A 27338-nucleotide genomic window follows, 5' to 3' on the forward strand; every position below is an offset into this window, starting at 1 on the left:
AGACTTTAATCCATTTTGAGTTTATTCTTGTATACGTTGTGAGGTGGTCTAATTTCATTTTATTTTGCATGTATCTGTCCAGTTTTTCCAACACCATTTATTGAAAAGATTGTCTTTATCTCCATTGTATATTCTTGCCTCCTTTGTTGTAGATTAATTGACCATATAGGCATGGGTTTATTTCTGGGCTCTATTCTGTTCTGTTGATCTGTTGTCTGTTTTTTAGCCTCTACAACGCCATTTTTATTACTTCGGTCATATAGTAGTATTACAGTATAATTTATAGTCTTACAGTCTTACAGTATAGTTTGATAGCATAATACTTCCAACTTCATTCTTCTTTATCAAGATTGCTTTCCTATTTGGGGTCTTTTGTGGTTCCATATAAGTTTTAGGATTATTTGTTCTAGTTCTGTGAAAAGTGATTGCATTGAATCTATATATGGCTTTGGTAGTATGGAAATTTTAATGATGTTAGTTAAACATCTAACATGAGTATGGTATATGCTTCTATTTATTTAAATCTTTGTTTCTTCAGTGTCGTTGGTTATAATTTTTTGAGTCCAGGTCTTTTATCACCTTGGTTAAATTTATTTCTAGGTTTTTTTTTTTGATGCAATTGTAAACGGATTGTTTTAATTTCTCTGATAGTTCACTATTGATTTATAAAAATGCAACTGATTTCTGTTTATTTTTGTATTCTGCTACTTTGCTGCATTCATTTATCACTTCTAATATTTATATATTTTTTTTTTTTGGTGTAATCCTCTGAGTTCTCTATATTTAGTATTATGTCATCTGGAAATAATGAGTTTCTTCCTTTTCAATTTGGATGCCTTTTATTTCTTTTTCTCGTCTGATTGCTGTGGCTAGGACTTCCAACTACTATGCTGAATAAAAGTGGTGAAAGTGGGCATTCTTGTCTTGTTGCCGATGCTAAGTAAAAACACTTTTAGTTTTTTCCTGTTGAGTATTACTGTATTACTGTATGCTACAATTATTGTATTAATGTTGATCTCCACTTTTATGCCTGTCAGTATTTGCTTTAGGTGCTCCTATGTTGGGTGCATAAATGTTTACAAGGGTCATATCCTCTTGTCAGATTGATCCTTTTCTTGTTATATGGTGTCCTTCTTTTTCTCTTACTATATAGCCTTTGATTTAAAGTCCGTTTTGTCTGATACAAGTATTACTGCTCCAACTTTTTTTTGTTTCCATTTGCATGAAATATCTTTTTCCAACTCTTTACTTTGAATTTGTTTGTCTTTCGATCAGAAATGGGTCTCTTGTACACAGCTACCTTCTGTCTTTTGATTGGAGCATTTTATCATTCACATTTAAAGTGATTATTGATAGGTATGTAGTTATTGTAATTTTATTATTCATATTTGTTCTTTTTTCTTTCCTTTTCTTAAAGAAATCCCTTTAACATTTCTTTTAATACTGGTTTGTTGATTATAAATTCCTTTAGCCTTTTTTTGTCTGGGAAGCTCTTTATCTCTGCTTCAATTTTAAATAATAGCCTTGCAGGGTAGAGTAATCTTGGTTGTAGATCCTTGTTTTTCATCACTTTGAGTATTTTGTGCCAGTGTCTTCTGGCCTGCAAAGTTTCTGTTGAGAAATCAGCAGACAGTCTTATGGGAGCGCCCTTGTAGGAAACAAACTGCTTTTTTCGTGCTGCTTTTACGATTCTCTCTTTGTCTTTCACCTTTGGCATTTTAATTATGATCCGTCTTGGCGTGAGTCTCATTGGGTTCATCTTGTTTGGGACTCTGTGTTTCCTGGAATTGTATGTCTGTTTCCTTCACCATGTTAGGGAATTTTTTTTAAAGGTATTATTTCATCAAATAGATTTTCAGTACCTTGCTCTCTTCTCCTTCTGGCACCCCTATCATGTGAATGTTAGATGTTTGATGTTGTCCCAGAGGTTCCTTAAACTATCCTCATTTTTTTAAGTTCTTTTTTTCTTTTTGCTGTTCTGATTAGGTATTTTCTACTACCTTTTCTTCCACATCACTGATTTATTCCTGTGCTTCATCTAATCAGTTGTTGATTCTTCTAGTGTATTCTTTATTTCAGTTATTGTATTAATTTCCACTGCTTTTTATGCTTTCTGTGCCCTTTTTATGTTTACCACCTCTTCGTTGATGTTCTCACTGAATTGCTGTATTCTTCTGAATTTGTCGAGCATCCTTATAACTAGTGTTTTGAACTTTGTATCTGGAAGATTGCTTGCCTCCATTTCATTTAATTCTTTTTCTGGTATTTTCTCCTATTTTGTTTGTTTGTTTGTTTTTGTCTTTGTTATGTTTTTGTGAGAGGATCTATGTATTTTTGTCTCCTTTTTTTTTGGCTGTTCTCTGTTTTTATGTGTTAGATAGATCTGCTACATCTCCTAGTCTTGGCAGGGTGGCCTAATGTAGTAGGTGTCCTGTGGGGCCCAGTCGTACAGTCTCCCTGGTCACCTGAGCTGGATCACCAGGGATGTCCCTTATGTGATTACGTGTGTGCCTTCCTATTATAGTTGAGCCTTGATTGGTTATTTGCTCATCGGTGGGTGGGGTTGACTCTCAGGCTAACTAATTGTGAGGACTAGCTACAACCATAGCAGGGGCTGGCTCCACAAAGCAGGATTTGCTATAGTGGGGCTCTGGTGCCTGCCAAAACCACCCTTTGGGTGTGCCATTTGTGGAGCTAATTGTAATCTGAGGCTAACCCCTGGCTGTGTTGGTTCAGGGGCCTTTTGGGTGGGGCTCCAATGCAAGCTGAGGTCAGCCACTGCCTGTGCTCAGCCCAGGGTCACCTGGTAGGAGCTACAGAGCAATCTGATTGGCGGCTGCCTGTGCTGGGCTCCAAGGCACATGTGAGAGTTCCTGCTGTGACCTGAGGCTGCCTGCCATTATATGTCTGAGGCCACTCAGCAAAAGGCACAGGGCACAGTGAAGTCAGCTACTTCCTGCCTGGAGCCTGCAGACCTTGGGGAGTTTTTAAGAAAGCTTACAGTGCAGGCTGAGGCTGCCTGGGAGGCATAGCTACTGAAAGAGCTACAGGCAGTGTGGGAGTTGCGTGAAACAGGGTCTCAGGGAGTCACCAGGGTGAGGCAAGTGGTATTCACCAGGTTAATGCAGATTCAGATTTAGTGTCCACCTGCACCCTGCAGGCTATGTAAAGGGAGGGTTCAGTACAGGGACACTGACAGCTCTTGCCCTGAAGCCAAATAGTTTGGTTTCTCCTTCTATGTCTCTGGCACCTTTGTAGCTGCTGTCCCCTTGCTGGAGCTCAGGGTGAGTGCTTGTGAGTCTGTGCTTGGGCCCTTTAAGAGGATGTCTGGGTTTCCAGCAGTCTTCCATTTCACCGGGATGGATGGAATCACTACTGATCTTCAAAGTCAACTTTTGTTGGGACTACTCTTCTGGCACTTCTCGGATCCTTGGACTACAGAGTCTGGTATGGGGCTGGTACCCCTCACTCTTTGGTGGGGACTCTGCAGCTGAGATATTCCTCCCAATTCTCAACTGCCAGATGTGGGTGTGGGACCAGACTATTCCACGTCTCCACCTCTTCTGCTGGTCTCGACATGACCTCTTCTTTATATCTTTACTTATAGGAGTTATATTCAGCTAGTCTTCAGGTTGTTCTCCAGCTTGACTGCTCTCTAATTTAGTTTTAATTTTGTTGTGGTCATGGGAGCAGGCAATCACAGAGCTTACCTACTCCGCCATCATGACCAGAACTTAATAGCATGTACCTTTAACTCCTTTAGTTAACCCATTAACCCCGAGAGCTTGTCTAGCCCCAATGAGTCTGTAAATCTCAGTGCCAGGAGGAGAAACCATTGGTTTTGATTCACCGCAGAAAGGAACGAAGGTAAAACAGGGTCCAGTAGTGGAGAAGAAATTGAAGTCAGCAATCCCAGACTTGACTCTAGGCTCAGTCATTTATAAGCCATGTGACCTTTGACAGTTTTCTTAGTCTGTACCTCAGTTCTCCCATCTATAAAATGGTGTTAGTAATACCAAGTACCTCACAGGAGGATTAAATTCTTCCTCAGATATCTGCATGGTTTGTTCCTTTTTTCTTCTTTCGGGTCTTTTCTCAGGTATCACTTTCTCAGTGAAGTTTGACTTGCCTGTTATAATCCTTATCCCGCTACTCCCTTACTCTGCTAACAAAATACAGCAGTAATAGTAATGGTTCTTTTATGTTGGGCACTGTTCTAAGCACTTTACATATGTTAACTAATTTAATCCTTATAGAAGCCCTATTAGGTAGGAACATTATTATCCCCTCTTTATAGATTAAAAAACTGAGGTATGGAGAAATTAAGTGATTTTCAGAGAACACATAGGTGGTTAGCAGTGGAGCCAGAATCTGAACCTGAGCTCTCTGGCTCTAGAGTCCTTGCTTTTTAATCACTTATACTATACTGTCTCATTAGAACATAAGCTTTTTGAGGACAGGGATGTTTGTCTTTTTTGTTGTTGTTCACTGCAGTTTCCCAGTATGTAAAATAGTACCTGGCACATAGTAAGAAGTTAAATTAATGAATGCACATTGATAATACGTGAGAAAAAGAATTTCATTTAAGTTTTTTAGTTTTGAGTTTTTACTTTGGACTCTCTTTGTTATCTGGGGTCCTAACTATTGCTTTAGTCCCATGATGTTCAATACGGTAGTCAGTAGCCACATTTCAGGTGCTTAGTAGCCACATGTGGCTAATAGCTACTTATTGGACAGCCCAGATGTAGAACATTTTTTATATACATAATTAAAAATGTTTCCAATTACTATTGACATACAACTTTATGTTAGTTTCAGGTGTACAACATAGTGATTAGACATTTATATAACTGAGGAAGTGATCCCCCCAATAAGTCTAGTACCCATCTGACACCATATCTGGTTATTACAATATTATTGACTCTATTTCCTGAACTGTACTTTACATCCCAGTGACTTTTTATAACTGCCAATTTCTACTTCGTAACCCCTTCACCTTTCACCCATCCCCCAACACCTCTCCTATCTGGCAACCATCATTTTGTTCTCTATGAATCTGTTTTCTTTGTTCGTTTATTTTGTTTTTTAAATTCCACATGTAAGTGAAATCATGTGGCATTTGTATTTCTTTGTCTGATTTATTTCACTTAGCATAATACCCTCTAGCTCCATCCATGTCGTCACAAAGGGCAATATTTTATCTTTTTATTTTTAACGTCCGAGTAACATTTCATTGTATATATGTACTACATCTTTTTTATCTGTTCATCTATTGATGGACACTTAGGTTGTTTCTCTGTCTTGGCTATTGTAAATAATGCTGCAGCGAACATAGAGCTGCAAATATCTTTTTGAATTGATGTTTTGCATTTCTTTGGATAAATACCCAGAAGTGGAATTGCTGGGTCATAAGGTAGTTCTAGAGGAACCTCTATATTGTTTTATATAATGGCTGCTCCAGTTTACATCCTCACAACAGTGCAAGAGTGAGGGCTCCCTTTTCTCCACATTCTTACCAACGCTTGTTGTTTTTTATTTATTGATAGCCATTCGGAGAGGTGTGAGGTGATATCTCATTGTGGTTCCAATTTACATTTCTCTGATTAGTGACTTTGAGTATCTTTTCATATGTCTATTGGCCATCTCTATGTCTTCTTTGGAGAAATGTCTGTTCAGGTCCTCTGCCATTTTAAATCAGATTGTTTGGGTTTTTCTGGTGTTGAGTTGGAGAAGTTCTTTATAAGTTTTGGATATTAACCACATATTGGATGTATCATTGGCGAATATCTTCTCTCACTGATTCAGTAAGTTGTCTTTTTGTTTTGTTTTGTTTCACTGTGTAAAACTTTAATTTGATGTAGTCCCATTTGTTTACTTTTTCTTTTTCCCTTGCCTAAGGCAATACATTCCCAAAAATATTGCTAAGAGCTATGTCAGAGAGTTTTCTGCTTGTGTTTTCTCTGGGAGTTTTATGGTTTCAGGTCTTGCATTTAAGTTTTTAATCCATTTTGAGTATATTCGTGTATGTGGTCTAGTTTCATTCTAGAAAGTTGTTTAGTTTCATTTTTTGTGCATGTATCGGTTTAGTTTTCTTAACACCATTTATTGAAGAGACTTGTCTTTACCCCCTTGTAAGTTCTTGCTTCCTTTGTCATGGATTAATTGACTGTATAGGTATGGGTTTGTTTGTGGACTCTTTGTTTTGTTCCATTGATCTGTGTGTCTGTACCATGTTGTTTTGAATATGGTAGCTGTGAAGTATAGTTTGATACCAGGTAGTGTGATAACTCCAACTTTATTTTATCTCAGAATTGCTTTGGATAGTCAGGGTCTTTTGTGGTTCCATATAAGTTTTAAGATATTTGTTCTAGTTGTGAAAAATGCCTTTGGTATTTTCATAGGGATTGCATTGAATTTGTAGCTGTTGTGGGTAGTATGGACATTTTAACAATGTTAATTCTATCCATGATGACGATATATGCTTTCATTTGTTTATATCTTATTCAGTTTCTTTCTTCAGTGTTTTATAGTTTTCCAAGTACAAGTCTTTTACCTCCTTGGTTAAATTTATCCCTAGGTATTTTTTTTTTTTTGATGCGATTGTAAATGGGATTGTTAATTTCTCTTTCTGATAGTTTGTTATTGGTGTATAAAAATGCAACTGATTTCTGAATATTGATTTTGTATCTTGCTGCTTTAGTGAATTCATTTATTAGTTCTAATAGTTTTTTGGTTAAATATTTAGGGTCAGATGTAGAATATTTCTATCATCTTAGAAAGTTTAGTTTGGACAGTGCTTCTCTAGTGCCTCCTGGGGGCACAGACCAAAGGGCAAATAGAGTGAGGCCCGTGGAGGAGCAAGTGGTGAGAACAGAAAGATAGAGAGGAATGTCCTCATGATGGTCTTTGGATGCCAAAATCAAATTTGGACTTTATTTTGAAGCCAGTGGCTTCTGAATTTGTCCATATATCAGAAATACCCGGGAGCTTGTTTAAAATTCTGATTCCCAAGTGGTCTGATTCAGTAGTTCGGGTGTGTGTGTATGTGGGAGGGGAGAGAGAGAAAGAAGTGGGGGGAGAGAGAGAGAGAGAGAGAGTTAAAACCATGTAACATAAACTTAACCATTTTAAAGAGTGCAATGCAGTAGTGTTAACTATATGCCCCTTGTTGTGCAACAAATCTCTAGTACTTTTCCTCTTGTAAAACTGAAAATATATCCTTTAAACAACTCCACATTCCCTAACAACCTCTGGCAACCACCATTCTGCTTTGTCTTTCTAAGTTTTTTGTCCTTTTGTGACTGGCTTATTTCACTTAGCATGTCCTCAAGGTTTATCTATGTTGTAGCATATGATAAGGTTATTTTTTAAGGCTCAATGATATTGTGTTTAAAATATACACCACACTTTCTTTATCCGTTCATCAGTTGATGGGTATAGGTTGCTTCCACCTCTTGACTATTGTGAATAATGTTGCAATGAACATGGGTGTGCGAATCTCTCTTCAAGATCCTGTTTTTAATTCTTTTGGATCTAGACCCAAAAGTGGGATTCCTGGATCATATGGTGATTTTATTTTTAATTTTTTAAGGACCCTCCATACTGTTTTCCATAGCTTCTGCACCATATCTTTGCTAGCACTTGTTATTTTCTTATATGTGTGTGGGAGGGGAGTTGAGGAGGGATATGGGGATAGTGGCCATCCTAACATATCTGAGGTGGGATTTCATTGTGGTTTTGATTTGCATTTCCTTGATGATTAGTGATGTTGAGCATCTCTAAGTTCTTTGCCAGTTTTTCAGTCGAATTATTTGTAGAACTGTTTTTGAATAGGTACCCTGGTGATGCGGATGAGGATGGTGGTTAGTGGGCCAGCAGCTGTGATAGAGAGTGTTGGGGATTGGATCACTCAAGCTGCATTATTCTCAGTGAGGTTATTCTTGACATGGAATACTGTTACCAGTTTGATTTTGTGTGTATGTGTGTGATGTCTGTATCAGTCAGCCTCAAATTAGACAGGTACCTACTTCCCTGGGGAGTCTTCACTGTGTCCTGAAATTACCCTTTCTTCCATTGCCTGAGTCTTAACTTCTTCTAGTACAATCTCTTTCTTTTTCATCAAGAGTGCTTTCACAGCATTGGTGCTGCTAGGCAGGAATCTACCTCTCCATTGCTTGCATGCTCCGTATTGGTCCAGGTTTTCTTCAGCTTCATTACAGTTAAACTTCCTGATCTTTTGCCCAGGCTGTAGCCCAGAGTATCCTGGGGCCTTTGCATCAAACAAGGGTGGTTCTGCCAGGTTTTTCTGAGCCCTTCTGTTCTGAGAGACAAAGGACTTGGCCTGATACTCAGGGTCTCAGCTGTTTGTAATGCAGCAGTTCCAGATTCAGAGTCTTAGACCTCCCATTGCAAGGGGCTACTAGTCTTGTACTTTGGGTAGAAAAGTGGCCTTGCTGCCAATCTTCTTGTTGGGAGTCTGGAAGACCAGAGGTCCAGTCCAGGATCTGTTACTAGCTAGCTCTGTGACTTTGAACAAATCACTTGGTCTCTTTTTCCTCTGTTGCAAAATGAAGGGCATGAATTAAATGATCTTTGTGGTCCTACCAAACTCTGACATTGTTTGGTTCATTTCAATTAAACTGTGTACTTGACTCTGTATTAGCCAGTGAGGAACACCATAGGTTAACAAAATAGCCCTTGCGTTCATAGAGCTCATAGCCCGGGAGGGAAGCAGTCACATAAACAAATGAGTCTAACTTGAAGCAGGTCTAGAATGAGGCTGTAACCTAGTGTGTTTGAAACAGAGGACAATTATTAGTACCAGCTGGGAGGATCTGTGAGGCTTCATATAAGAGAGAGTGTTTGAACCTTTGGGCATATCTTCACCTCTGTTCTGTTATTTTCCTTCTCCCCATCCCCACATGAATCCCCAAACCCATTTCCTTCCTAAACTTTGCCAGTTTTTATGCTAAGTTATGTTCCTTCTTTAAACAAACAAAATCCAAAAATCTGAAAACACATACACGGTCACAGAAATCCTTCCCTCTCTTCTCCATACTCCTGCAATAGTTGTATTAGTTTCACAGGTTACCTGTAAAATTCCTTTAGCAATTATTGTCTTGCCTTTCTTTTATTATTGGGAACTATGAGTTCAAGCTGCTTCTCTCATTTTGTCTGCCACTAAGATTTTAAGCTCTGAGCGTTTGAGTGTCATTTTTGCTACTAGATTATGAGCTCCATAAGGGCAAACAATATATCTTGTTCTCTCTTCATCCATGCCTCTTCCAAATACCTTGGAGTAGAGTGTTATTAAAATAGGGGTTTTATTTTAAACCAAGTCTCTTGGCTTTAATATAGATACCGTATTTACTTATTTAGGATGTGCCATTTATGTTGCTAAGTAATTAATTTATAATGCAACAGTCTTTTTGTCAATCTTGATCCTCCTTTCTTGCCTTAACCAGCTTCTCAGCTCTAAAGAATATAGTCAGTATTTTAACATGATGGAAAGAACACTGGACTTGAAGTGTGAGGAGTCAGGGTAAATCCTTGGCAAGTTGCTTCTTTTCTTTGAGGCTTTTCTCATTTGTAAAGTAGAGGCTAATTCCAGCCCTGATTCCCCATTGAGTAATTAGATGACTACAGAAATACTTTGGAAGGTCAAAAATCGATCTTTATATTTCTTTGGCTTTTAGCATTTTTAATATAACAAACATTCCGGAAGTACCTGTTATGTGCTGAGTTCTGTGCTAGAGGAATAGAAGGAAGAATCAGCTATGGCCTTTGCTCTCTAAACACATTAATGGTGCAGTAGGTATAACACAGAGGTATCAAAGAATGAACAAGTGGGTTGGGTAGGGAAAATGCTTGAATGTGGGACTTGCCAGTTTATGGAATTTAGTTGCATTAATCCTAATGAAAGATGATGGTGGCTTAGAGTAAGTTGGTGGAAGTGCGGGTAGTGAGAATTGGTTTTAGAGGTAGAACGGAAAAAGGTTTGCTGGATGGACTAGTTTTGAGGTATAAGAAAAAGGAGTCAAGACTGACACCAAAATTTCGACTTATGCAATTGAAATGATAGAGGTACCATTAACTGAACTGGGAAAAGATTTCAGGAGAGAGAAACTTCAGGGAAGGAGTGAGTAAATATGAAAATACAAATGATATTTAGAGTCTTGAGATTAGCTACAGAAACCTTGGGAGTGCATGAAGATAGAAAAGAGAAGAGGCCCAAGACTTCAGCCTAGATCACCACAAGGTTTAGAAATTGAGAATGAGCTGGGGAGAGGGGTGGGAGTGGGGGGGGGGCGGAATGAATGATGACGGTAAAACAAAACAAAAAAATCCCACAAAAACTAAGTGAATGTAGTAGTGTCTGGGAGCCAAGTGAAGAAAGTATTCAAAAGAGGAGAGAGAGTGAACAACTGGGTCACATGCTGCTGACATGTCAAAGATGAGAGCTGAAAATTGATCACTGTTTTTAGCATAGTGGAGGTTATTGGTGACTTTTGTTCAAACAGGTGTGGTGGTATGGTGGAAATGAAAATCTAATTGGAGTGGATTTAAAAGAATGAGAAGGAAGGTGAGAGAAAACAAATATAAATGCTCTTTCAAGAAGCTTTGTTGAGAAGGAGAGAAATGGATGGGAGCTGTTAGGTGGAATAAAGAAAGGGGTTTTATTTATTTGACTGGACAAGTAATAGTATGTTAATAGAAATAATCCTGCAGAAAAGGAAAATTCTGATAATGTGAGAGAAAGAGAGGGCAAATGATTAGAGTAATGTCTCTCATTTGGTGAGGGGAAAGAATCTAGTGTATCAATGGAGAGTGCTGGGCCTGGACTGTTATCTATGGTATATTTTTTAAAAACCAATGATACAAAGTATTGTGTGATGATATACAGTGCTTTGCTAGGATTTCAAGAGCTCAGAAGAGAGAGTTCATCATAGGCCAGGCTGTTCAGTTCTCCCATGGGGATAATAAATAGCACCTACTTCATAGGATTATTGTGAAAACTAAAGGAAGTAACGTATATATGTAAAACACTAAGAAAAATGCCTGGCGTTTGGTAAGCATTTATAAATGTTAGGTAATATTCAGAGAAGACATCCTGAAGAAAGGACGTGTGTTATTAGGTTCTTTAGACCCCAGGCTTATTCATCTCTACCATAGTACATGGGTGGATGTCTTTATTTGACTCTTCATGTTTCCCTTCTCCACTAGCTTCAAGGTCTTTTAAGGCATGTATTCATCTTCATATCTCTAATGCTGGTACTGGGCCTGGTATAAAATAAACACTCGGTGAAATTTTTTGATTGAAGGAGGGAAGCAAGCAAGCAAGCAAGCATATTGGGAGCCAAGCAGGCTTGCTTCTTTAGTGACTGAAAAGATTCTAAAGACATGTTTCTGAGAGCCCTACTCAGCTCTGAATTACATCTGACAGTGTATTCTGCTATGCCATTTTTCTTTCTCCATGTTCTTTCATTCCTTACTGCCTTTGTACCCTTGCTGGACTACTTCTGCTAACCTCTAAGCAAATGAACATAATGGTTGATGGGTAGTTAGTTCACAGCAGTCATCATCTCTCAGTTCACTATTTCCAGATTCCTAGCTTGTTCATTGGACATCTTTGTCTCCACTTGTTCAAAAATGAATGCTATCTTTCAGTGTTTACCCTTGAAACTCTTTACTTTTTTTTTTACTTTTCCTTCATTAAGCCCTGCATACAGAGTTTCTAAATCCTGTCAGCTCTGACTTCAAACTATTTCCTATATTTTTTCCTTCTTTTCTATTTTAGCTCTTCCTTTCTAGTTCAAACCTTCTGTTTCTCTTTACCAGTCCATCTTCTGTCTTCTCATGAAGTATCATCCTAAAACACAGATATGATTATGCCATTTTGTTGCTTCAGTCCTTCATGGCTCCTGATTCCTCTTCAGAGCAATTCTTTAGATTAAATGGTAGTATTTCCATTTTATAGATGAGATCATTGCTTTCCTTTAGCAGATAGCCTCAAGGTGATTAATACTGCTCTTAACTCTTTTGAGGCTCTCTAATTACCCTTCTAAAACCCTAGATGTGGGAAGAAGAGATAGTCCAGAGTACAGGGTCTCCCTATGGACATTGTAGGTCTCGGCCATTGAAAATCATATGTGATGAGGATGTTTCCTGAGACAAAATAATAATAAAACCACCATTTGTTAAGTGTTTATATGTGCTCTGGCAAAACATATATTGTCTCATTTAATCCTCCTAACAATGTAGGATGTAGTTACCACTAGTAGTTCCACTATACAGAAGAGGAAGCTAAAATTAAGTAAGCTAGCCAAGGCCTCACAGGTGTTGTGACTTAAAAACCTATGTTCTTAACTATTACACAGTGAGCTAGGCAGCACTTTGAACACGTTGCTGCCCCAGGAAAGGTATGACTTCGTGCTATTAACTTACTGTTGAGAATTTTCAGTCTAGTGGGCATCTGGGTTTACTTCAGAGAACTAACATATTCTGTAGAACACTTTGATTCAATGGATTCTTCAACAAGTACCTACATTTCTTTATATTCCCTTAGTATTCTATGTCTCATGACAGATGGGTTTCAAATGCTAAGGAAGACTTACGACCAGCAAAAGGGGAGAGGGGCTTTACTGGGACTGTGCTATCATACAGCTAATTTGTTTATTTGTGTAGCTTTTCACCTAATTGTTCATCTATTCATCCAGAGAATGGTATGAAAATGATAGACCACAAAGCTTCCAGTCTAGTCAGTAGACCTGGGTTTTGTTCAAGGCCTTATTACCCTGATTTGTCATGTATTTCTAGGGTAGTCTTTTCCTTCTCTGTGCCTCAGTTTTCTCTTCTAAACAAAAATAAGTAAAGCTGTTAGATGCCATGACCATAGACCTCTTCCAGTTATCATTACACCTAGATGTGTTATTGCAGTTGTGCTTTCGAAAAGGAGCACCAGTATTTTTATTCTGTATCACAAACCTTATCTAAGAAGATAAAATCTTATAAAATCTGTTTGTAAGATAAAATCTTATAAAATTAGCTTATACATTTGCATTGCAAATCTAGCCTCTTGTAAGTAACCATTAAAGAGAGGCTGTGAGGCTTGCTGATTTAGTCTTCCTAGAAATGCCTGACCACTTTCTTGTAGCTTGGGATGTTATAGCAAGTCTGCCTTCAGCAGTACATTTCCAGCAAATTATAACCTTGCTTTACAGGTCTGTGATAATTTCAGGTCATTGCATTGTGAGGTTGTGAAACTGGCATGTAGTCAGTTTATTCAGCAAATATTTTTCAAGTACATACTGTGTGCCTGACTTTGTGCTTGATGTTAGTAATAAAACTGACCAAGACAGTTCTCTACTTTTATGGACTTTACAGTTAGGAGTGTGGTGCAATTATATTAGAATGTGGTAAATATTACAGAAGCTTCCCAGTAAAAGTAGCATTTAATTGAGCTTTGAAAAGAAGAGTAGGAATTATTCAGACTAAGAGATAGGGAAGATGAGGGAGAACGCCTGAATGATGGAGAAAGGTGGTATTTCAGGCAAAGGGAACAGCATGTATAAAGACTCAGAGGCAAGAGAGTATGGCATGTTCAGGGGAACTCAAAGAAGATGAAGTATGCTGATTGTAAGGTGTGAAGGCAAGAAGATACTATCTTGAAAATTACAGTCAGTTTGGTATCACATCTGGGTTGTGAAAACAGCATGATATGGAAAGGACACTGGACTTGGGTTCTCGAGTCCTAGGTTTTAGTCCCTAGTTTTCCACTAACCATCATTGAGATCTTGAACAAATTATATAACTTCTATGATTCTGTTTCTTTATCTGTAAAATAGTAATTGTTAACTCTTGCACCATCTTTATAAGCTGTGAAAGTACTACATTTTGAAAGCTATCCTTGACCTTTCTGCCAAGCAAAATGATATCCTCTCTGTTTCAAGCACTTTGCTTTAATATAGCACTTTCATTAGTCATTCTTAAACACAGCCTGTTTTCCCACTAAAAGATGAATTCTTTAAGGGCAGAGAAATGACACATAATAAGTCCCAAGTACTTATGAGATTTAATGAACACAGATGCTCTTCGAATTTGGATAGGTTTACATCCCCATAAGCCCATTGTAAGTTGAAAATATCCTAAGTCAAAAATGCATTTACTACACCTAACCTACCGAACATCATAGCTTAGCCTAGCCAGTTTCCACTGAATGCATATCACTTTCATACCACTGGAAAGTCGAAAAATCATTGTAAGTCAGAGACCATCATAATTGAATTCTATATTAAGGGAGATTCCTTTTGAAATTTGTTTGCCCTTAAAAAAGAAAAAAAAAAAACCTTGAAGAAATTTTGTATTGCAAGTTTTTGGCTTGAGAGACAATTTTGGTGTGATTTTGATCAAAAAAGGCCATTTTTAAAAAGCTTTTTCAATGGGTGAATGCTCTAGTGGTTGGAAATGTGACATTTTGCAGATTAGCTAGCATCTCTTTTATGGGCAGGCACAGAGTGGTTGTTGAACTTTTGCATGAAAAGATTTTTCTGTTAACCGTGGAAGCCTTTTTGATATTGAGATCCTCTTGGCAGGCTCCTAGAAATTAGAGTTCTCCCCCATTTTATCTTTAAATTGAAACATTTTCTGAGATGAAATGATATATACACAACTGTAAAATACAGAAATCTAATGTACAGTCTGATTCCATATAGCAGACAGTATAAAAAAGCAGACATCTGTAAAAGCTGGGTGTCCTGCATATCATTCTGATAGAATTAAGGGAAAATACTCACTGAAACTGAACTTTCTTTAATTTGTTTGGTAAGGGGTTAATGTGATATTAAGCTGTTGAATTCCAATAAAAATTTTCTTTTTATTAACCCATTAATTCATTAGACTAGTCAACAAAAAAGCACCCTGCTTTATACTAGGTCCTTTTATAGAAATTCAGTAGTAAATAAAAGACACGGTCCCTTCACCTCATGGTGCTTAAAATGTAGCAGGAAGAAAAGAATTGGGCAAGCAAAAAATAACTGCAAATATTTATAACAGAAGTTCTGAGAGCTCTGGTATCATAAAATGGCCTGTACCAAAGTCCATTCTGGCCCCCGAGGTCCTTCATAAGAGCTGAGTGGACATAATTCAGAAATTGGGACAGAATAATAATATCCCTGCCATGTTTTCCCTTAGATTCTGTGCGCCAGCCTTTCAGAACTACTCGACATTCTCAGAATGCGCCTTGCTTTCTCCTGGCGCAGTTTCACAAATGGCCTTTTCTTCCCCTTCTTCCTTTGTAGAATTCCTGTCATTTGTCAAAACAGATCAAATGACACATTCTTTTGAAATTTTCTTTCTCTCCCTCCCAATTAAATAGATTTAGGTTCAGCTACATATAACAAAAATCTAAAATAACAGTGGTTTAAAAAGATAGGGTTTTATTTTCTCATGTTAAAAAAAAAAAAATACAGAGGTAAGTAGCCCCAGGCTGAAATGGTTGCTCCACGAAATCAAGGACCCAGGCTCCTGCCATCTTTGGTTTGAGACTTCCATTCTCAAGGTCACTTCACAGAAAAGAAGACTGGTGAGCTCCAATCAATTCTCTCCTAATTTTAGACAGCAGGAAAGAATAATGAGGAAAGGAAGGCACCAGCCCCAGCTAATACTGTTCTCTTTAGGCAGCAGTCCTACACCTTATTTCATTATATCTCATTGAGCAGAACTAATCGCATAACCACATCTAACTACAAGAGAGGTCGGGAAATAGAATCCTTTAACTGAGTATATTGCCACCTAGTGGCAATCATAGCATTTTTCCTTTCTGCCCACCCCCCGCCCCCACCACAGCCTTTAGTTGTCCTTTAAATTCCAGCAGTCAGTATGATAACAGTGCTATATTGCTGTTGTTAGGATCCATGTCTGTCTCCCTTATATAAATACCCCAGGGACAGAAATTGTGACCTGTTTTCTCTGAATCTGTGACACTTTGCACAGAGCCTGGCACAGGAGGTGTCAGTTCATGTGTATAAATGAGAGTGTCAAACTGAATAGCTTATAAAAAAATCTAACTATTTCATGAATCACAAAGTTGTATTTTTAACTGTTTTATTGACTTACAAGTTATATGTGATAAAATCTTCTCCTTGTAAGTGTACAATCCAATTCTTTATAGTAAATTTACGGAGTTGTGAAACTGTCACAAAAATTCAGTTTTAAACCATTTTTATTACCCCAAAGAGATCTCTTGCTCCTGTCTGCTGTCAGTCCCTATTCCTCCTCCAAGTCCTAGGTGACCAAATATCTACTGTTTACTTCTGTAGGTTTACTTTTTCTGAACATTCCATGTAAATGGAATTATACAATATGTGATCTTTTGCTTTGGCTTCTTTCACTTAACAGTTTCAAGGTTAATTCATGTTGTGACATGTATCAGTGGTTTTTTTTTTTTTATTATTGCTGATATTGTTGATATTTTTGTTAAATCTTAAATGTTATTTTCTTAGTTTTGCTTCGGGGACTAAATATGTATTTTAATTTATAACAAATTATGTATTTATTACAATCAACCTTATATACACATATCTACTTCAGTTACAAAAGAATTTTCAGTTAGCTAAAGAACCTTTGTTCCAGTGTAGCTCAATTCTTTCTCTTCTTTACTTTAGGCTCTTGTTTTTATATAAATCAAATCTTTATCCATTGTATGCCCAACAATACAGTTTTAAAGTTAGTTATTACTTTATAGCTGTCTTTTGTTTATTAAAAGGAAAAATAAAACAGAATCTGTCTTTTATATATTTACCTCCATAATCACCTTTACGGGTGTTCTTTACTTTTTTATGTGCATTTTAATTACTCTCTAGTACTAGTTCTTTTCGTCCAAATGGTTTTAGTATTTTTTGAATGGGAGGTTGCTAGCAATAAATTATCTCAATCATTTATATGAGACTGTCTTTATTTTTGCCTTTTATTTTTTTATGCCTATAGCACCTGGTCTTCCTAGGTGGTCTTTCATCCAAGGACTAACCAGGCCCGGCCCTGCTTAGCTTCCAAGATCAGACGGGATCAGGTGTTCAAGGCGGCATGGCCATAGACTGCCATTATTTTTAAATGATAGATTTGGTGGGGTTAGAAATTTTGCTTGACATCTTTTTCTCCTTCAGTATGGTTTATACATCATTCCACTGCCTCTGACCTTCATTATTTCTGATGAGAAAGTGAGCTATTAATCTAAATCTTATTGTTATCCCTTTCATCTGATAAGTTGTTTTCTCATCACTTTTGAAAATTTCTCTTTGACTTTCAACAGTTTTTACTATGATGTGTATAGATATGGATCTTTTTGTGTTTAGCCAACTTGGAGTTCATTATCTATCTTAGATATGTGGTTTAATGTTTGTTTTTAAAATCAAATATGTCTTTAAATATTTTTTTTCTTCCCATTCATTTTCTTTCTTCTTTCAGGAACTTCCATTAATTATATGTTGGTTTGCTCACAGGTTTCTAACTCTGTTTATTTTTCTTCATTTTTTTTTCTTCTTTTTTTTTTTTTAGATTGCATTATCTATATTGATCTGTCTTCAAATCTGTTGATTCTTCTGCCAGTTCAAATTTGTTGTTGAGTCTCTCAACATCATCAAATAAAAATTTGATGTTTTATTTCAGAATACAATTTTTGTTTGGTTATTTATTTTGATAATTTTTATTGATATTCTTTATTTGATGAGTGATTGCCATCATACTTTCATTTAATTATTTAAATACAGTTTCCTTCAGTTATTTTTAACAGTATTTATAATAGCTGTTTTGAAATATTTATCTACTGATTCTAACATCTAGGCCCCCTTAACACAATAGCTAGGCTAGACTCTCCTTTTTTTACCCCTGCTAAATGGCTCACACTTATTCTCTCTCTCTGCATATACCATGATGTTTTTGGTTGAAAACTTCATATTTTAAATAATATATTGTAGCAACAATTGGTTCAGATTCTTCCACTTCTAGTGGGGGTGAGGTGTTGCTGATTTTTTTTGGTTTATTTAGTGACTTGCTTAGAGTATTCTATAGTGTCTGTCTCCTTTGCAATGTATGACTGCTGCCATCTCTGGTTTTTTTTTTTTTTTTTTAAACCATGCATATCTGTTATTTATTTAACCTGCAATTAGCTTATTCTGGTCATATTTTTTAAATTATTGTTTTAATTTTTAAACTTGACTTCCTAACGATCACTTTTATGTCATCTTAGTGGTCAGCCAGTAATTGACTTCCACCCTTTGCTGATGGCTATTGGTCCTTTGGGGAATGCAAAGTTCAGGCAATTTACCATTCTGCTCCTGCTTTTACTTTCAGTATTTTCAAGGCCTTACATTCATATAGGGTTAGTAGATAGCTAGGGCTCTCTCCAGTTTCTCCTTAGCAAGTGTGACCACCAAGTCTCATCAAGAACTACTATGACTGTTTTGTTCCCCAGAACTCCCTTTTAAATTTCTGGCTTATCTGCAGGTCTCTTGCCTACCCTAACTAGATTTATGACCTTAGGCTAGCTGTACTAGTAGCCTTCCTGGTTTATTTACTGTTGTCCTCCAGATTGTCCCTTTTTGACAGTGACTCTGGGCAATATCCAGTGCAGACTTCTATGCTCAACTTAAAATCAACCCACTCTGACAGCACTCATTCTCTTGACGTGGCCTGCGCTAATGGAATTACCCCCAGGGAGCAGGGGGTTGGTGGAAAGGGGCCAGCCCCAGGCTAAAATTCCACAGATTTTCACTGTTCTTAATGTGGTTCAGTAATTTTTCTTAAATAAACATTTCTCAATTTGATGTATGCCTTTGGTTAATTTTCAGAGGCCTGAAATGGCTGTGGAGCATTGTGTGTGTGTGTGTGTGTGTGTGTGTGTGTGTGTGTGTGTGTGTGTTTACGATTTATTTTTCCTTTTTGGGGAGGGGGTTTGCTAAGTAGTTTAGGTATTTCAGAAGGTCTACCTTCTTGTATTTTTGGCTTCTTTGCCTTTATTTAGCTTATAAGATTCTCCAGCTAGACCATAACCTCCTTTGGGGAGACACTTTTCCCTACAATATCTATCCCAATATACATTAAACCTTTGAGCTTTAATTTATTTATTTGTCAAATGAAATTGATAACCTTTGCATTGCTTACCTCAAAGGGTCAAGTGACATAGTGATTAAAATCTTATTGTAAACTGTAAGTACTTTGTAAATGGTAAAATTCTTTGAAAACTTTAAAGTAGTTTGTAAGTTACAACACTAATTTTAACACTGCAACCTGTTGTGCATATGATATTTCCAAACGTTCATCCTTAATCCCTGGGCTTTTTTTCCCTCTTGTCATTTTATGCTCCTAGGTTTTGCTGTTGATTTGAAAGAGTTCATGTGTTTTTGAAGGCAGCATCAGGCCACTTGCAAAAGAGTCTGAAAATGAAAGCCGGAAAGCTCCATCAGATAGGAAGTCTTTAGAACCTCTGTTTTCTTTCTCATATGTCATGCCATTGCCTGCCTTACCACTGCTTGTTCTCCCCAAGAGCTATCAGTGGAGGCTTCTCTATATTTCAAGCCACCATTATCATTCATCTGGATTATTTCAGTAGCATCTAGCTCATCTCCTTGCTTCTCTTGCCTCCCTGCTATCTAATCTCAGCTCAACAGTCAGAGTAGACTTTATGCGGTCAAATCATGTCACTCTTCTCAAAACACTCCAGTGGCTTCCTATCTCATTTAAAATAAAAAACAAAAGTCCTTATACTGTCCTACAAGGCCCTGCATGAATTGGCCCTCATTACTTCTCTGTTCTCATTGGCTGCTCTTTTCTTTCACTCACAGCTAAACTAGCCTTTGTACTACATCTCTAACACGCTTTCACTTAGGGCATTTGCATTTGCTTTTTTCTCTACTTGGACAGTTTCCTCTCAGAGACCTGCATGGCTTGCTCTTTCAATTTATTCAGGTCTTCGCTTAGATGTCACTCAATGACACTTTCACTAACCATCTTATTTAATATTGTACCCTTACCTTTTGTATTCTTTCCACCCTTAGTGGATTTCTCTTTAGCATTTATTGCCATTCGATATATAATGTATTTTACTTTTTAAAAATATTTTGTCTCCCCTCCCCCCAACTAGAATGTAAGCAGGAATTTTTGTTATTCTTGTTCACTGCTGTATCTTAATTCTCTATCAAGCTTATGTGAGACAAATGACATTTGGGAAAGAAAGTTTCAGGCAGTGTTTTCAGACTGTTTTGGTATCAAAATCTCCTTGGGAACATAAATACATAGATCCCCAAGCCTCATTCTAGATAGAGTATAGAGGATCTTGGATACCATGTGAAGAAGTTTAGATTTTATTCCCTAGGCTTTTGAGGAGAGTAATGCCGTTATCCAATCTATATTTTAACAAAAATTATCAAGAATGATTTAGAGCAGGTTAAAATGGGGGGTAAGAGACCTCTTGGGACTGTTGTACTATAGTTCAGACAAAAGATGATGAAACTTGAACTAGAGAGCAAGAGCAATGAGAAAGGTAATGTCAGAACTTAGTGATTGATTGGGTATGAAAGAGTGGGATGAATTTACGAAGACTTCCAGGTTTTCAGCTTAGGTGCTAGGTGGATGAGTTGTCTAAATCTGAGACAGGGAATACAGGATGGAAGAATGGGCTTGGGGGAAAATGTTGAGTTTACTTTGGGACATGGTGAATTTGAATTGCTTATGGAGTTATCAGGAAGAAATGTTCAAGAAGTAGGTGTGTGTGGGTGTGGATGTGTAGGTGAGTATTATAATTATTTTGAGAAAGATGTAGATTTGAAAGTTACTGGGTTTCATTTATCATGAACTAATTTAGACAACCACTTATCTACTTTCTGTCTCTCAAGATTTGCCTATTCTGGACATTTCACACAAATGCAATTATACAATATGTAGTCTTTTGTGACTGGCTTCTCTCACTTAATATAATGTTTTCAAAGTTCATCAGTGTTGTTGCACGTATCAATACTTCATTCCTTTTTATTACCAACTTCTCATTGTATGGATCTGATGCAGGACAGGGCACATTTCCCCAAGTGTGGGGAGACCAGGCCCCACACCGAGAGAAGAGAGTCCTTTGGTGGAGAGTGTGGAAAGAATTCAACGCACACACCAAAGTTAGAGTCAAAAGGAAAGTTTATTAGAAAAGGGGTAACACTCCACATGCAGAGTGTGGTCTCCTCTCACAGACTAAGAGGGACACTGAGAGGGACAGACAATAGAGACAGGACAGTGAGAGAGACATAGTAAAGGCACTATGAGGGACCCTGAATGTTCAGGGAATTCAATTTATGTATCATTCTTTAGTTCTCATTTCCTTTGCTATGGACATACAGTGAGGAAGGGGAAGAATGTGTAGCCTGAAAAGGTTAGAATATATAGAGCAAAAAGCCTGCTGGCAGTTCCTAGCCTTTAAACCATAGGTTCCCCTGGTTTTAGCCATAGGGAATGACTCTTGGGTCCTGTTTCCCCTTCACAGCTATGTGGAATGGGTTGTCAGGATCCTAGAAATCTTCCTTTCTGAAGGTGTCCTCCTGGCCTGGCTACAGGGCTGATCAGCTTATTGCAGCCTCTGAATGTAGCTTGATTAACATTTTAATTCTCTTCCTTCCTCCCTATCGTAGATCTACCATATTTCATTTATCCCTTCATCAGTTCAACATTTGGGTTGTTTCTATCTTTCAACTATGAATAATAAGTAATGCTGCTATGAACATTTGTGTGGACATACATTTTAATTTCTCTTTGGTATATACCTAGGTGTGGCATTGCTAGATCATTTGGTCTTTAACTATTTGAGGAAGTCAGACTTTAAGCAAAGTGCCTGTACCATAAAGGTTCCAGTTTCTCCACATCCTTACCAACACTTTTGTTTGTTTTTTAATAATAGCCATCCTAGTATATATGAAGTGGTATCTCGTTGTTACTTGGATTTGCATCTTTTCATGTGCTCATTGCCCATTTATATAACTTTGAATAAATCTGTGTTCAGATTCTTTGCTCATTTTTAAATTGGATTATTGGCTTTTTTATTATTGAGCTAAGAGATTTTATATGTTTTAAATACAAATCTCTTCTATATATGATAGCAAAAGTTTTCTCTCATTCTGCAGGCTGTTTTTTCTTCCTTTTTTTTTTTTTTTTTTTTTTTTTGACACTCTTAACATGTTTTTAAATATTGGCTGGAATGTTCTAAATTCATGAAAGCTTTTGGGAAAATCTTCATTTCCCAACCCCTTAAGTCTTTTCACTTTCTTGATAGTGTCCTTTAAAGCACAAAAGGTTTTAGTTTTGATGAATCCAGTTTATATTTTTCTCTTTGGTTATTTGTGCTATTGGTATTATATTAAGAAACCATTGCCAAATCCAAGGTCATAAAGGTTTATATGCCTTCTAAGAGTTTTATATTTTTAAATATTTCATTTAGGTTTTTGATCCATTTAGGGTGCTAGTCTTGACCCTGTCCCTTACTTGCTTTGTGACCTTGGACTGTTCATTTGTCTTTTCTCAGCTTCACTTTTTTCATCTGTAAAATGAAAATTGATGTGTGTGTACATAAAACCACAACAGAAAACAGATCAGTGATTGCCCTGAGCTGGGAGTCAGGGAGGAAGGGTGAGGGGGAGTGAGTGGGGAGAGGTGGTATTAACTACAAAGACAAGAGATTTTTGGAGTCAATGAACCTGTCTTTGAAAAAACAAAAGAAAATACCTTACAACAATTCTACAAAGTGTGTGTTATTCTTTTCCATTTTGAGGCTGAAGGAAACTGAGGCTCTGAAAGGTTAATGAACTCACCTCTGGTTTCACATTTGGTATTTGACAGTTCCAGGAGTTGAACCTAAATCTGCCAAATGATAGAGCTTGTGATCTTCCTATTCATTTTTAGCTAGCCCTTGACACTATTAACAGTGCATGGCTCCTTTGTAAAAGGCTGACCTTCCCTTGAAAGACAGGAACCTAGTCTCCTTGCAAACATATTCTTCCAAATTTTGAATCCCTGGCAGATCTCATTTTTGTCAGTCATTATTTGGGATTGGAATCGGTGCTGTTCTGGAGTGCTGCCCAGGCATGATATCCCTCTGAGGCTGTGGCCCTCATTTCGGAGCAGCAGGAGACCAGTTTCAAAGCTGATGAGTTTCTTTGGTTATTAAAAGCATTTTCATACTTTGTCCAACCTGCAAAATAGAGTGCCTTCTCAGTAGGAGAATGCTCAGATGTTTACAGGGCCAATTCTTCTGCTTAGCACTTTAACAGTCTTCCTTACTGAGGCTTATTTAGAAGAGAACTGGTTGGATAGAAGAGAGATCTAAGGTAGGGAAAGTGTACAAGTAGTCTTCTGTGTTGCTGTTGTCACATCATCACCATCTTCATTTATATCTGCATGACACTTTACGGTTTGCAGTGTATTTTAACATCTATGATCTCTCTTAATTCTCTCAGTACCCTATCAGGAGAGTGCTTATACTTAGAGTGTGTTATTTGACTGTATTCTTGGATAACTCTGGCCGTAAAAAATATTTTTTCCTTAAGTTGTGCTGAAATATATGTTCTGTAACTTTCATCCTCAAATTGTTCTAGTGTCAGTTTGTCAGCTGTTGGTAGTTGCCTGGGGTGGTTTGCAGAGCTACATAATTGAGTATATTTCAGGAATTCCTATCCTCTGAAATTGACCAGTGTGACATTTTCTTTTTTGCCTGTTTGACTCCCTCAGCTTCCTCTCCTTGGGAACCAATCTTTTCTCCACCTCTCATTCCAGAACCCTGGTCAGACTAATCGCAGAGCAGTTGTCATAAAGCCAACTGTTGATTGTTTGTCTTCCACATTTGACTTCTTTCCTATCCTGAGGTGCTATAGGAAAAGTTAATGACCTAAAAAATTGCCTATCTATCATGTGAGCCTAGTTAGGAGAGAATTATTTGATTTTTATGAAGTGTAAATAATATATTTGGAGACACGTTTTCAAACATGTGTTGGCCTATTTGTCAGAGATGGTTCTCTAAACAAGGTGGGACAAATTGGCTGGTTAATAGAGCTTAATGACAGATTTTCCATTAATCAGAACGGAGAATGTGCTTCATTAAGATAATCAACAGAGCACTTGTGCAGGTGATACTTATTGCACAAAAATTTCCAAGTTGTTTCTTTCCCTTGAATAAATTTTGAAAGAGAGCTTGGCTGTTTCTTTGTTTAATTTAAAATGATCAATGACAATAAATTTCCACTTTTTTTCAAAGCTGTTAGGAACTGATATCTTGTCCTCTGCAGGTACAGAGTGGGTGAGGCACTTGCTACTCTTCCATCAGTCTCTGTGCTCATCATCATCAGGCACCCGGGCTCCCTGGTGAACAGTAGAAGTGTATCCTTTCTGAGTTCCTGAACTGGCATTTTTCGAAATTAATTTAGGAGAGCCTAAATTAATCCTTGAAGAGCCTAAACTAATTGATTTTGCATCAGGTCATTGAAGTCCAGAGAGGGGAAGTGATTTGGCCAGTGCCATACAGTATACTAGTGACAGAGTGATCTGTGGGATAGTGGAACTAGTAGTGAACTGAGACAAAGGCCTGGATTGACATTAGGCAAGTTGTATCACCTCTCTGCTTCCCAGTATCTCCATCTGCATAATGGGAAAAGTGTCTAGCTTAGGGCCAAGTACAAGCAAATGGCTTTTTGTTTAGTCTTCTTTCTGTTATACCATGTTGTTTCTCTATGAATGTAAACTGAAGATTATAGAGGGGAAGCTCATGTCAGGGAGAATGAACAATCAGTAACAATGCTGTTTTTTTGTTTGTTTCTCTGTAGGATCCTTAGTCTTCCACAATGAACCCTGTTTATAGCCCCGTGCAGCCTGGGGCTCCTTATGGCAACCCTAAGAACATGGCCTACACAGGTGAGTTGTGTGAGAATAGTTGTCATTTTGAAAAATGGTGGTTAAGGGTGTTATCAAATCACATGCTGACTGACTTTTGATATACTGTACCTCCAAATACATTGGTAAAGCTTGGGAACTTGTAGAAGGGAGGCAGCTCAGGGGTCCAGTGGAGCTGGAAATGGCAATTAATTATTAAGACTAAGAATTGTTGCATTGTCGACTAGGAGAAAGGAAGGGAGGTAATATTTATTTATTGAGTACCTACCGTGGGCCTGGGCCTAAGCTGGGCGCTTTAATCTTAAAACATTTCTACATGGTGCAGCTTATCACCATGTCACAGGGGAGAAAACCACAGTCATTGTAAGAAGCCACAAAACTAAAAGTTTTGAACACCGGTTTGCTAATTCTGAAAGCTGATTGTTTTCCCCCCTGAACTGCATACTGAACTGTTTCCTACCTCGGTCTTTGTGTATGTTGTCCATCTGTCTAAAATGCCATTGTCCCTGACTACTTAATTAAGAATTCAACTCTGATCTCAGATAGAACTTTTCTAAGAAGCATCCTCTCCCTTACTTGGCCTTAGGTAAGTTTTTTAACTTTCAGAGTCTCAGTGTTCTCACCATAAAATGAGAGCAGTAGTATTGCTCTATTTCATAGGGCTACTATAAAGATTAAAATGAGCTAGTGTAAGGCCCTCAGCATATAATATCTGGCACAAAGTAATGCTTAGTAATGATTGTTATTATTTACAAATAAATAAAGATGGGCAGGGTGTATGGTAATGGAAGTGAATGAGAAAATAAATATATGTAAGTTGATTGCATAATACTTAGCATATGACAAGCCTTCAAAAATATGATGACTTTAAATCCAAGGTGAAGTAACAGTATGAATGAACAAACACATAGAGGTAAGAAGATATGGTCAGGGTATAGTCGATACTTGAGATTAGCTAGAATCAAGAGTATAAAAGGAAAAGTGTGGAATGAGCTCAAAAAGTAGATTAATGATAGTCTTGGTGGCAAGAGTCTTAGAGAACTTTTTGTCTGATTGTTCCAAACTTGTTCTGTAAGAACACTTAGGGGGTGCTTCAGAAATTCCTCAAACATTTGATTTGATTAAAAAAATATTTAGAACTATTTTTATAAAACACATACATATAAGGTGATCACTGTGTTTTGTTAACTTAGGCTTCTAAGTTATGCATGTTAATCAAAAAAAAAAAAAAAAAAACCAAAAAAACTGCTAACATTTGCTGCTACTTGTTTGTAAACCAAGATTCTAAGTGCTCCTAAGTAACAACATTCAGAAATATATTGGAGGTTAAGCCTGATGTAACTATAGCTGTCATCACTAACTTTCAGTTTCTTATGTTTGTGTTTATCACAACAGCTTTATTATCCCAATTTATCTGAAATAGTGGGTATTTTCTGTTTGAACTTCTATTATATGGTTATTCTAATAAAATTAATTCCAGTAACCAGAACCCATTGGTCAGAACCTTGTACCTCACTAGTTCAGTGAGCTTGTTGCAATTTCCCTTCCCAGTTTAGTGTTCTACAACCTAAAAGTTCCTTTACTGGAGAAGACTGAGCTGCTTTGGCAAACAGAGCCTAGGGGAATCCTTTGGATTTCCTTTGATCCTGGCTTCCTTCATTCTTATTGAGTTGTTAAGAAAGAAGAAAAACAGTTGCATTTATCTATTAATTTGCACAAAGAAGGTTAGGCTGTGTGATATATTGGAAAGGAAACAGAGCTTGTCTCTGCATGGCACATAGTAGAACTTGGTAAATGTTTCTTGATTGAGTGAACAACAATCAGGTTCAAATCCCAGCTGTCAGATAATATAGCTAGGTGACTTTGGATGAATTGCTTAACCTCCACAAATTTAATTTTTCTTTTATAAACTCAGATATCTGTTTCATAAGGTAGTGGTGAGAATTAAATGAGATAATTAGTACTCCTCTGGGGGGAGAGAGGGAGGATTGTCTCTGTACTAATCACCAAGGAATATTATCTACCTGGAATTATATCTTGTTAATTTCTCTTAAAAATCCTAGATTCTCGGGTTACACAGGTAGTATAAACTCCACACAAGTAGAATAAATTTGGTTTTAACACAGGCCAAGGTTTCAAATTCTTAGAGGATCTTTCTTATTTAACATAAGCTTCCTGTTGTCTCTCTGTTCTTTTGAGTCAGTTTATTTTTATTTTTTAAACTGACAGTATAATTCCTCCAAGGTCCCAGCTTTATGCAGGGGAATTTGAGTTACATATAGCTCATGGCCTCTCCAAGGCCCAAAGCCTCCTCTCCCACCCTGAATAGTTTTAAAAAGCAAGCCCTTTGATTGCTCATAACGAAAAAACCCTTCCCAGAGCAGTTCAACATCAGCTCACTATGAGAGTTCCTGACTTTTAGTTTGCTCTCG

The 27338-nt window shown here is 37.3% G+C and overlaps 1 protein-coding gene and 1 pseudogene across 7 annotated transcripts in view; one reads left to right on the forward strand and one right to left on the reverse strand.

The window, feature by feature from the left end:
• Window positions 1-27338, forward strand: part of FAM168A (family with sequence similarity 168 member A) — a 156957-nt gene that overhangs the window by 78006 nt on the left and 51613 nt on the right. For all 7 annotated transcript variants that reach the window (XM_036221201.1, XM_036221202.1, XM_016161471.2 and 4 more), the window contains one exon: window positions 24840-24927. In XM_036221201.1, coding sequence (XP_036077094.1) covers window positions 24858-24927 — 70 coding nt within the window. In that variant the 5' untranslated portion in view covers window positions 24840-24857. The remainder of the gene's footprint in view (window positions 1-24839; window positions 24928-27338) is intronic.
• On the reverse strand, window positions 16975-17091 carry LOC118603592 (annotated as a pseudogene).

This window comes from Rousettus aegyptiacus, unplaced genomic scaffold (genome assembly GCF_014176215.1).
Source record: "Rousettus aegyptiacus isolate mRouAeg1 unplaced genomic scaffold, mRouAeg1.p scaffold_m13_p_5, whole genome shotgun sequence".
Classification (NCBI taxonomy): domain Eukaryota; kingdom Metazoa; phylum Chordata; class Mammalia; order Chiroptera; family Pteropodidae; genus Rousettus; species Rousettus aegyptiacus.